General features: G+C 35.2%; 1 protein-coding gene across 1 annotated transcript in view; it reads right to left on the bottom strand.

The window, feature by feature from the left end:
• Positions 1 to 13,181, bottom strand: part of RPGRIP1L (RPGRIP1 like) — a 95,494-nt gene that overhangs the window by 48,500 nt on the left and 33,813 nt on the right. The window contains exons 10-14 of the mRNA XM_061172844.1: positions 12,428 to 12,567; positions 7,607 to 7,713; positions 7,287 to 7,337; positions 6,427 to 6,606; positions 5,792 to 5,909 (exon numbers count right to left, since the gene is read on the bottom strand). Of these exons, the coding sequence (XP_061028827.1) occupies positions 5,792 to 5,909; positions 6,427 to 6,606; positions 7,287 to 7,337; positions 7,607 to 7,713; positions 12,428 to 12,567 (596 nt within the window). The remainder of the gene's footprint in view (positions 1 to 5,791; positions 5,910 to 6,426; positions 6,607 to 7,286; positions 7,338 to 7,606; positions 7,714 to 12,427; positions 12,568 to 13,181) is intronic.

The following is a 13,181-nucleotide window of genomic DNA, read 5'->3' as shown; positions in this document are numbered from 1 at the left end:
GAACAGCTGAGGTAAATATTTAGATTTCATTGCTCCTTTGCCTCTGCTCTATTATCTTCTCTCCTATAAAGTCAATTTCTCTTTCCACTAGCTCCTTCCCTTCAGGTTATTAAAATATATATTTTTCTACTTTTGGGGAATGATGGATATATTGGTTATCTTGATTATGGTGATGGTTTCACAGGTGTATACATAGGCCCAAACTCACCAAATTGTGCACTTTAAATAGTGCAATTTAAAATGTGTTCATTATACTTCTAAGAAGCTGCTTTTAAAAAAGATATATCTCTTTCTAGATTAGAACATTCCCTCACACCATATAGAAAAATAAACTCAAAATGGTTTAAAGACATAAATGTAAGACCTGAAACCATAAAACTCCTAGAAGAGAACAGAGGCAGAACACTCTTTAACATAAGTTGTAGCAATGTTTTTTTTAGATCTGTCTCCTAAGGCAAGAAGTAAAAGCAAAACTAAACGAATTGGACCTAATTAAACTTAAAAGCTTTTGCACAGCAAAGGAAACTATTGACAAAATGAAAAGACAACCTACTGAATGGGAGAAAATATTTGCAAATGATGCAACCGACAACGGGTTAATATCCAAAATACATAAACAGCTCATACAACCCAGTATCGACAAAACAAAAAACTCAGTCGAAAAATGGGCAGAAGACCTGAATAGACATTTCTCCAGAGAAGACATACAGGTGGCTGACAGGCACATGAAAAGATGCTCAACATTGCTAATTATTAGAGAAATGCAAGTGAAACCCACAATGAGATATCACCTCACACCTGTTGGAATGACTATCATCAAAAAGTCTACAAACAGGGGCTTCCCTGGTGGCGCAGTGGTTGAGAGTCTGCCTGCCAATGCAGGGGACATGGGTTCGAGCCCTGGTCTGGGAAGATCCCACATGCCGCAGAGCAACTGGGCCCGTGAGCCATAATTACTGAGCCTGCGCGTCTGGAGCCTGTGCTCCGCAACAAGAGAGGCCACGATAGTGAGAGGCCCGCGCACCGCGATGCAGAGTGGCCTCCACTTGCCACAACTAGAGAAAGCCCTCGCACAGAAACGAAGACCCAACACAGACATAAATAAAAAAAAAAAAAAAAAAAAAAGTCTACAAACAACAAATGTTGGAGAGGATGTGGAGAAAAGGGAACCCTTGTGCACTGTCGGTGGAAATATAAACTGGTTCAGCCACTGTGGAAAACAGTATGAAGGTTCCTCAAAAAATTAAAAATAAAACTACCATATAATCCAGCAATTCCATTCCTGGGTATATACCCAGAAAAAAATGAAAACACTAATTCAAAAAGATACACGCACCCCAACGTTCACAGCAGCACTATTTACAATAGCCAAGATATGGAAGCAACCCAAGTGCCCACCAACAGATGAATGGATAAAGAAGATGTGGTGTAATACATAATGGAATATTACTCAGCCATAAAAAAGAATGAAATTCTGCCATTTGCAGCAACGTGGATGGACCTAGAGAATATCATACTTAGTGAAGTAAGTCAGAGAAAGCACATAGTGTATGATATCACTTATATGTGGAATCTAAAAATGATACAAATGAATGTACAAATAAAACAGAAATAGACTCACAGATATAGAAAACAAACTTGTGGTTACCAAAGGGGAGAAGGAAGAGGAGGGACAAATTAGGAGTACGGGATTAACAGATACAAACTACTATATACAAAATAGATAAACAACAAGGATATATTGTATAGCACAGTGAATTATAGCCATTATCTTGTAATAACTTATAATGGAGTATAATCTATAAAAATACTGAATGACTATGCTGTACACCTGAAACTAATAATGTAAATCAACTATATTTCAATAAAAAATAAATAAAAAGATGTATCTCTTTCTAGATACACATTTCCCCTGCCACGTTACATCCAAATTTCTAAAAAGAGTAATGTATACTTGTGTCTCCAATTCCTCATCTAACAGACACTCTTCAAGTTCCTGCAAAAAGCATCTGCCTTATTTTTCTCGTGAAACTACTCTAGAAAAGGTCACCGATAACTAACCAGTTTCTAGATTGAATGGTCCTTGTGTTATTTGAGTTCTTTGCTTAATTGACACTGATGACCACATCCTCTTTTGTGAACTTTTGTGAGCTTTCATGTCATCGTCTGCCCTGCTTCTCCTCCTACCTCTCTTATTCTTTAAGGGTTTCTCTTTCTCTGCTAGTTTGCTGGGGTTCTGTTTTTATCCTCTTTTTAGTCTACATATTCTCATGAGTAGTTACATCCCCTTTTATTTATTTGAAATATAGCTGATTTACAATGTTGTGCTAATTTATGCTGTACAGAAAAGTGACTCAGTTATACACATATATACATTCTTTGTAAAATATTCTTTTCCATTATGATTTATCCCAGGAGATTGGATATAGCTTCTTGGGCTACACATTCGGACCTTGTTGTTTATCCATTCTAAATGTAATAGTTTGCATCTACTAACCCCCAACTCCCAGTCCATCCCTCTCCCTCTCCCCCTCCCCCTTGGCAACCACAAATCTGTTCTCTACGTCTGTGAGTCTGTTTCTGTTTTGTAGATAGGTTAATTTGTGTCATATTTTAGACTCCAGGTGTAAGTGATATCATATGGTATTTGTCTTTCTCTTTCAGACTTACTTCACTTAGTGTGATATTCTCTAGTTGCATCCATGTTGCTGCAAGTGGCATTATTTCATCCTTTTTTATGGTTGAGTAGTATTCCATGGTATATATGTACCACATCCTCTTTATCCATTCATCTGTCGATGGACATTTAGGTTGCTTCCATGTCTTGGCTATTGTGAACAGTGCTGCTATGAACATAGGGGTGCAGGTATCTTTTCGAATTATAGTTTTGTCCAGGTATATGCCCAGGAGTGGGACTGCTGGATCATATGGTAGTTCTGTTTTTAGTTTTGTGAGGAACCTCCATACTATTTTCCATAGTGGCTGCACCAACATACATTCCCACCAACAGTGTACACGGGGTCCCTTTTCTCCACACCCTCTCCAGCGTTTGTTATCTGTAGACTTTTTAATTATGGCCATTCTGATCGGTGTGAGGTGGTTTCTCATTGTAGTTTTGATTTGCATTTCTCTAATAATTAGTGATCACAACCCCTTTTATGACTTCTGTTACTATCAATATACTGAAGACGCTCATATTTCTATTTTTAATTCAGATTTCTTTCCGCAATTCCAGACCCACACATCTAGTGGCTTGCTGAGCCCTCTATCTAGATATCCCCTAGGAACAACAAACTCAATATACCCAAAGCAGAATGGCTCATATTGTCTTCTAGTTATTTCTGTACCTTGAATTTCAAGTGATGATGTTAGCCTTCATCCAGCTGCCTAAGCTAGATATCACAGTGTCATCCTAGGTTCCTCTTTTTTTTTTTTTTTTTTACTCTCCCCACATCTGTAGGATCACTGCTATTCAAAAATATTTCCTAAGTCTTTAGCAAATTTGTCCCTGTCCTCTGCATCTCCACTGATGCTACCTTACTTACACCCTCAGTGTTTATTACCCAGATTATTAATGGAACCCAATTCCTTCCTTCCTTCAAATTTTACTCATTCTTCCCAATACCTACAGCATAATCTCCAAAATGAAGTTCTGGGTGTACTACTCCCTACCTAAAAAATTCCTTGGTGCTTCTCTAGGTTAATAAGGTTCAGACTCATCAGGGTGGCAAACGGGGTCTTCAGGATTTGGTTCTTACCAGCCTTAAACCCAGGTTCTTCTCCATTTACTAATCCTGAGCTCCAAACAGACAGATCCACATGCATTTTCTCAAAGGAATGGCAGTGCTTCACATTTAGGGCATTTTTACCTGCTTCATCTACTCCCTGGAAAGCCTTTCATTGTTTTTACTTAGTGGTGAATTCTGTCATCTTTAAAGCTTCCAAACCTACTGTGTAGGGTCTTCCCTGAATCTTCAGGTATAAATAGGCATTCTCTCCTCAGTGTTTCCTTGGTAGCTTTTGCATTTTTCTAACTTCACACTCTTCACAGTAAAGTATAACTGTCTACTTACTTGTTCACAACTTACAAGTTCCTGGAGGAAAAAGCCCGAGCTTTTCCCCTGTTTGTATTCTCACTGCCTAGCACTTTGCTTAGGACACATTAGGAACTTGAGCATGTTTATGGAATCAATCAATGAATTTAGGACACAGATAAAATATATTGGTAAAGACTTAGTGAGGCTTGAAAGGAATGAAAATCTCAAACTATGTGACCTCCCTGTTATTCAGGAAAATTTCATTAAGTGAACTTTTATTGAGTACTACTTGAGATAAAAGGGACACACTGCTCTTTGGCTTTGGAAAACCCTGTTCAGTCAGATGAAGATAGTTACTGAACCCTTCTACTTAGAGCAGTGGTTCTCAGAGTGTGGTCTGGGAACCCCTGAGGGTCCCTGAGACTGTTCTGGAGGTCTGTGAGGTTAAAACTATTTTAAAAATAATACTAAGATGTTATTGGCCTTTTTCATTCTTAGTCTCTTACAAGTGTATAATAGAGTTTCCCAGAATCTATGTGATGTGTGATATCATAACAGATTGACTGCAGAAGCAGATATAAAAACCCAGCTGTTTTCTATTAAGACAGATGCTGAAAAGATTTGCAAAAATGTTAAACAATTAAACAAATTTAAAACCATGTCGCTTGTCTACTTTTTTGGTATGGAAAATATACCTATTAAAAAATAAAACTGTAATTTATGTTAACATGTAATGGGTTAATTATTATTATTTTAGCATGCCAAATATTTTTTAAATTTCTCATTTTTAATTTCTAATATGATAAATATCATGAATATAACCCATATAAACATAAGGGCTTTTGGATTCTCAGTGATCTTTAAGAGTGTAAAATTACTGCTGGCATAGATCACTGAATTTAAGTACTGTATGGCAGGGAACATGAAAGAGAGACAAAGTACTTATCACTGTAGAACTTACTATGTTGCAGTCATAGAGAATATGCAAAACTGCACCGGTGAAGAACACTTACATAATACAATCCCTAAACATATGTTTTGAGTACATGAGAGTAAAAGTGGCAAGTGCTGAGGCAGTGTTTTTCAAAGTACAGTCTTACACCTGCATCTGAATTGCTTGGAATTATTTCTAAATATATAGAATCAGAGACCCCAAGATCTCCAGGGGTAGGGCCCAGGAAGCTACCTTTGAAACAAGTTCCCCATGTAATTTTCTTACTTGCTAAAGTCTGAAAACCACTGTAAGGGCATTTCAAGTAGAGGGGTGGCTAGCAGTAATTGTAGCCAGCTTTCTGGCATGGGCATGCATTTAGTTAGATTTTGAAGCAGGGAAGGGTATATCTTGGAGTCAGAGTAGAAAGGAGGTTCAGATGGAGCAGACAAAGCCCTGGTGGTGGGACTGAACAAGATGAATCTGACAAAGAGAGAGCAGACTTGTTTGGCTGAGATGCCTAGTTTGCTTAGAAGAGAAATTAGAAATGATGTGGTTAAATTTAGTCTGTGGTACTTTATGAAGTACTTTGAAATCTTGCCTGCAACACCGAATTCAAAAAGCAGTAGTGAATTACTAAAAATTCTTGAGTAGAAAAGTATCAGATAAAAACAGCCTTTCTGGTAAATTATTATTATAGTTAATAAATTGGGGAAAAAAAAGAGCAAAAAGAAAGTGTGAGTGTACATTTGGATGACATTTTCAACTGTTGTAAAAATCCACTCCTCTAGTTACTGTGGACAAAGAACTGTGCACGTTGTACCTTCTAGTTTCTGGATGCGTGCAGCCCTGATATCAAGAAGGTGGACATACTGTTCCACTCTGAGTTCATAATCTTGCTGCAAATTTTCCATCTTCTGGGTCACTGCCTCAACTTCCATCTAAAAAAATAGAGATAACAAGTTTCATTACTCAGGATTTGTTCCATTTTCATTTGTTAAAGCAACTATGATTCAAGCATTTTTTAGATCCTGGGGATACCGGGAGCTATAAGCCGTTGTTTCCTGACTTCAAAGAGCTTACAGTTTAGAAAATTATGCTTGGCAGTGTTCATTAACCAGCAGTAAAACCCACAAAACTCTGGGTCCCTTTTAAGGAGTGGTGCCCCATTTGTTAGAAGCTAATATAACAGGCGGCTGGGGCAGGACCAACTGCAGAGCATGCCGGCGGTGGTGAATATGTCGCCATGATTCATTCTCTAAAACCAGGCACTGAAAAAATTACTTGTTTTAGAACTCGTTAGTCGGGAGTATCTAGGTACAAGGCTAAATTCCAGGCATGTGGTAACACATGATAATAGATTATAACAGACGCTAATACATGATACTGCTTTGAAATGTAAATCATCAGTAGAATATTATGGGAAACCTATTCTCCCGATTTAGTGTATTATATTACCTGATAATCTTTATTAATTTTATGTTGCATAATTAGCATGTTTCTTGTCTTTTCAAGCTCTTGCACTGTTTCTGCATGAGTTGCTTGCAGCTCTTTCATGGAGCGTTCTAGATCTTTATTAATTTTACTGTCTACTTTCTCTAAAAAAGAAAGGTCTCCATTTTTTTGTGATTTTTGAGCCTAAAACAAAAACATATTTTATTACCAAAACAAGAGTTTCTAAAATGTAACTGTGAATTAATATGGATATAGTAAGAAACAATCATTAATTGAAAACAGATATATTTCCATTTTCCATTAGGAATAAAGCAGTCCTGATATAGAATACGTATTTGGATAGACATTTGGGACAATTACAGAGAAATAAAAAACAGTTTATTACTTCACGAAGTAAAAAAGAATCATGTACGTTTATTTCTAGTCTTCATTTGATTAAAATCTATACCATGATGATCTAAAAGGAAAGAAATGTACTTTCTGTGTCTTCTTGTAAATAACAGAATATTCTAGAACTGGAAAATATCTTCTGGTGACATATATAATTCAATATTTTACTTAAGATAATAGGGTGCACCAAGGTCTCTTAGGACAGAAAATTGCTGGTTAGTTTTATAGTGGGGCATATAAAAGTAAAATGTTTGTTACAGTTGGGGAAAGTGCTTTAAATAAGAGTTTTTGAGGTCTACTTTAATGTAATTTTGATGTCATTATGAAATATGTATATGCTGTAACTAAATGTCACCTGACCACTTTTCCTGAATAATTCATTCTCCAAGTATAAAGGTTACAGATAAGGGTCATCATTATGCTGAAACAGTTATATGTAGACATGAAATTCATGATGAAGTTTAGAAAGTTACCTTTATAAGCAAGAGAGCTTCACTCAATTCATCAGCATTAATATCACTCTCCTGCAAAAGACAGATAAGTAAAAGCTCACAATGGAAAGTGCAAGAGACATTCCAACTATGTAGATTACCCTCATGGAACATAAACTGCAAGATACCATGAATTAATAAACTAAGTTATCTATTTGTATTCTTTTGCTTTGTGGTATAGTGTTTTCTTTACGTATAAAATATTTAGATAAAAATCTGGAGTTCGTTTCCTAAATAAGAAAATAGTTCACCTATTTAGATAAAAATCTGGAGTTCGTTTCCTAAATAAGAAAATAGTTCACCTGGTTGTAAAACTTCATGCGGTTTTTAAGTTCATCAAGTTGTTGCTTTTGTTCCAGGTACTGTAACTGTAGTTCTCTATTTTCTTGAATGATTTTCTCATTTTGGTCTTAAAAATGAAGTAGACACAATTTGAAAGGTAAGTGAGAATGAGGTATAAGAACACATTTTAAATTGACTTAATTCATGATACACAGCAAGCTCGATCTAGCATTGTTCTGGCCAGAGAGGAAATTGAGCTAGCACCTTAGACTAAGGCAGCAGGGGAATGAGGAACAAATGAACACCATCATGTGTCTACCATATGATTCACTTGCTTATCAAAAACTTAGGACTTAGTTTCACAGTATTAATATAAGGAAATTGTGGCCTCTGGAACTTCAAAGGAACATTCTATCTAAAATACCTAAGAAAATATGTTTCTAAATCCATGATTTTTACTTACTTATTAAGGGTCCTGAAAGGCATGCAAAAATTTTTTTTTCTCTTTTAGTTTTTTCTAATTGACTTCCTTGAGTTATCTTTTCCTAATTCAGCATAAAGTCTTTTTATTAAAACAAGATAATTTCTCTGATAATAACTCTGGAATTATGGAATTATAATCAACCCCATTTTTAATAAATCTGTTAAGAGAGGAGAAATGGATTCTCAACCAGTGCATGGTAGTATCAATAATAATTCATGTGTGTTCTTTATTCACAGAGTTCACACTATTAATTAGGAATGGAGACAGGTTACGTTTGCCTATGTGCTCATTTGCCATGACCCACAAGCAGGCGTATAGGGTAGAGCTACAGAGGATGGCAAATCCATAGAGAGACTAATTTTTCACTCTCTGCATTAAACATGCTTAACTGAAAAAAAAGAAAGCATAATAGCTAGCTAACAAATCTACTCTTTAGTCCTATGTTCTTAAGTGTACTTCTTTACTAGAGTTCGTTGTGGTGGTCAAGTATTCTCCTTTGTTGGCTCCCTGTGGACTGACTCTAAACCATGTTATCCAAAGTGTCTCTACTAATTTCATCCTGCTCACAAAGATTTATGATCATCATTCCTTTTCTTAAAAAAAGGGAAATCAACGTATTTGCCAAGAATTCTTTACATGAATACATTTGCACACTGACTGCATTTTATACAAAAATATGTTTCTGACTTTTATAAAGCTTTGTGTTCCCAAGCCATAAATGCTATATATAAGTAAAAACTGTAAATTACACAGTTAAGAAAAAATGAACTAAATTTGAATATTTTTAATATAACATACTTCTGGCAAACTAAAAAGTAAAAAAAAAAAAAAAAAAAAAAGTTACCCTAGGGTATGTAGAGCCATTTTAATATCAAATATGTAAATATTTTTCTTATTGATAAGAGGTTAGAAGGTTATCCTAGAGTACAAATTACTAATATTCAGTGAATTAAATGAAAGAATTTCCAAATGTGAACAATATTTGGAAATTTTTAAGGGAAAGATCAAACATTTATCTCTAAACTAAAAATTAGGATTAATAATAAATATGAATTCTTATGAGATAAACTTGCTCTTTTGGTTAGAGAGTAGAGTAAGAATGTGGAACCCTTTATTTGATGTTGATGAGGTTAAAACAACATCCAGATAGAATGACTAGGTAACAAAAAAGGAGGTGAATGTAGTCAGCAAGAAGTAAAACCAAGGTCCTGAGGATAATGTAATTTCCTTCTCTGGCTAGTGAAACTTTTAGGGGTTCTGAGGGGAACCAAAAGTGTAAGGACATGACTGTTCCATCTTCATCCAGACGCAGTGTATATTATTTCTATGCTGTCTTCTATTCTTTCAATTTTTCAGAGTAGAGTCCTGAGAATAATATGCTACTGGTATAAATGAACTTACTCAAATATTTCTTCCTTTTCTGATTTTTCGTTCAACAACTATGTTCCCACTTAACTGGTATTTTTAAAACCAGGGCTTTATTAGTGGGAAGATAACTTATTAGTGGGAGAAGATATTACTGAGCACCAGTAACTTTCTCTCTACTGAATTTTATGTAGAATTATCTACTATATTTTTTCTTTCTTAAACTGTTTACTGGGGATGTCACTCCTGGGACTTTAAAAAGTATGGAGACATTATAGTTCAAAGAGGAAATAGACTTGCTGAATTATAATATGAAAAATCAAAGCACCCTGTACAAGATGAAACATAACCTCCTTACCTTATGATTTGACAAAAAGCAGGTTAAGCTAAACAGCATTTTATTCAAATGAGATAACATTTCACTCTTTTAAAATTATGTTCTTCAAGCACACCATTAATAAGCAGAGTGCAGAGAACAATTCAACTAAACAATTTTCAGAGCTCCTTTGTGCTAATACTTCAGCTGTGATCAATATAACCTTATGCATTATGCTGAATTATGCACTTCAGCTAAAGATAGAAAGGAACTTTCAAAAGCAGGCCCTTAAACACATGCAGTTAATTTAAGCATTAACCAAATGCAAACTGCATTTACATATCCTTCCCCCACATATTTGCACAATCTGAAACTAATTTGTACCTTGAATAAAGAGGTGAGTATTCTCTAAAAATAATTTGCCAGTTAGATGAATGACTACAAGAAGCCAGGGAAACATCTTCTGGCAGAGAACACTTGATACATGAAAAGGTAAATGTGTGAAGAGACTTCAAAGTAAAATTAAACAATTTTGAAATCTGTAATACAAAAAAGCAACTTTCTAAATATTAAAAGATTTCCTTAAATAGACAACTTCAATTTTTTGTTTAGTATTTTCCTGGAAAAAATTGTTTAAAGGCTGTATTATTTTTCTTATAATCTATTTTAACATTTTCACAAAGAAACAAAAACTGAAATTATTAGACCTGTAAATTTCAGGTATGCAAGCAAAAATAACTAAAATAACAGTTGCATTAAAAAGAAAGATTCAGTTCTAGCAATTTTTCTTAAGAAAATAATCAGATAAATGTGTAAAGATTTGTGTAGAAAGATGTTCAGGGTACTTAAAAAAGCGGAAGCTATTTAAAAATTCAACAAGAGAAGATTGTTAAACAATCTATGGTACATCCTCACACTGGAAAACTATGACACCCGTTATAAATGATGATGATGCGGATTTATATTTATACTGAAGGAACGATTTCACAATACAGTAAATAAAAAAGCACATTATAAAATTGTATGTATACATATAGAAACAACTCTGGAAGGACATATATAAAAATATTAATAGTGATTACCTTGAGGGTTGTGGGACTGAAAAGAACCCCTAGAATTAATCCAACAGTAATAAATAGGTTTTAAAAATAAAAGACCACCAAGATTCTATCCTCTTAAGAGTTTCTTACCAGAGACCAATTCAAATGTGTAAAGATAAGAGTTTTGGAATTTTTGATATCTAGGGAAGTACAGAAAGCACAGAAACAAGAAAGGTTTATTTCATTTCTCTTTCCTTAAGAAAGAAAAGAGAGAGGAAATACAGAGCACTTCCACTTCGGTGGAAGAATTTATTGAGCAACTACTAAACAAAGCACTCTGTTAGGTATTTAACACTACCTATTAAAGTTAGGAACTAAGAATCTTTGACATAAAAACTTTAAAATATCCACCCAGTCAGAAATCATGTCATCATTTTATTCTACTCACAGTCTTCTGGAGAAAATTTCATAAACCATCTGTCATCATTTAAACCACTTGGTAAATAAATACTGCACACATATTTCATTGAACTTAAGACCCCACTGATTATAAGATGTGTTCCAATTTCAGACTTCTTAAAATGATAAAAAAAGTTACACCATAATTTAAAAAATGTTATCACCTATAAGATGCTTCCCAATTTCAGAGATATTAAAATGGGAAAAAAAATCTTTAGAGTTAACGAAATACGGCATTGTGATCTAAATCAATATAGAGAGTACTGACTAGATATGTAATTGTTTTTTTAACTGAGTCTGCATTAAACTTTTAAATGTTCTCATGCAACTGAATTGCAAGTGTTCAAAAGGAGCAACCTTATTATCACATCGCTGGGTTTACCTACTGGCTGAGCAAACAGATGCAACACTTGGAGTGATTAATTCACTTCCCTGATTGTGCATTTGTGTGTATATGTGTGTATAATATAGTAGAGCAGACATCTACTTTAATTATAATTATTTTACTTCTGTGAGACAAGAAGGGTGAGATCTGGGAATCATAACATGTAACTTGTTAATGATTATTATTTTAGCAGGGACATCTTGACAAGGCTTCTTTATTTAAGTTCTCTGTCACGGAGCAGAATTAGCCATCTCACTATCAGATCAAAAACAGCCAAGCAAGACTTCTGCCGTCCTCGGCTGTCTTACACTGCCTTTGTTTTTCCTCCACTGCACCTGCCACCACCTGATGTATCACATATTTATTTACTTACTGCCAGTTTCTCCCTCTTGCATTTATGCTGCGTGAGGACCAGGTCTTTGTTTTAGTCATTGCTGTATCCCCAGAACTTAGAATAATGCCTAGTTAGCACCACATACTGGTGATTAATAAACACTTGTTGACTCTTGAATAAATTCAGGAAAATTAAACAAATTAAAGACAACCTGAACAAGAGGAACTCTGAGAAAAAATAATTCCTTTGGCATATACGCTAAGCTGAGTAAAGGGAAGTTTAGAGCAATCAATAAACTCATAAAAGCGGATGACTGTTAATATAGGCTGTGTCCCTAGTACGCAGCAAGGTGCCTGGCAAAACAGCAGGCACTGTAATAAGTACTTATCAAGTCAGTGAATAACAATGAATAACACGCATGTCTGAAACGAGTAAGTCAGTAGTCATTTTATATGTACCTCTTTCAGTTTTTAATCTGTCAAGGATTTCAGTTTTGTCTGCTAAATCGGATTTTAAGGCAGTCTCGAGTTGAGCAATCTGTACTTTCAGCTGCTGTTCCTTTAGCTTCCATTGCTCTTCATGGGCAGCACTGAAGGCACTGCAAAACACACGCGACAGGCAAGGAGAGCTTGGAAATCAGCTCCAACCGAAAATAATAAAGAGAAAAGCTTTTAGTGGCACAGAGACCACTATCATCATGTCTTAGGAATTAAGTAAACATATGCTGGTCTGCTGCTGTTGAAACCAAGGCGCCTTTCTCAGGCTGCGGTTAGGGAACATGAAAGAGTTTGTGGGATGAGCAAAGGAACTGGCCTTAATTTAGAGCTCTAAAGTCAGAAAAGTTGGCAGTGTGCAGCTTTTGTGGAACTAGTAAAGGAATTCAGATACTGTACATACTCCAGAGGAATCCACAGTTCCAAACCTCAGCAGCAGACATCGGACAAAACCATTCTCCCCACGAATAAACCCTAATACAGAGAAAAGGGACTCCCCACCTGATCTTTAATTCCAGAATTTGAAACTTTTAAAGAGTCTGTGATAATAACATATTTACAAAATACTGGCCACAAAATGATAGCGTTTTGAATTATAAGACGGCGATTCTGATATTAAGAAGCAATGATCATGCAGTTTTTGTCCTAAAAAGCAAACAGCAATAGGCTAAGGACAAACGGTTTTACTCATAACACATGACTGGGGTGAAAACCCAAT

The sequence above is a fragment of the Eubalaena glacialis genome, chromosome 18 (assembly GCF_028564815.1).
Source record: "Eubalaena glacialis isolate mEubGla1 chromosome 18, mEubGla1.1.hap2.+ XY, whole genome shotgun sequence".
In the NCBI taxonomy this organism is placed as follows: Eukaryota; Metazoa; Chordata; class Mammalia; order Artiodactyla; family Balaenidae; genus Eubalaena; species Eubalaena glacialis.
This window is presented reverse-complemented; position numbering and strand designations above follow the sequence as displayed.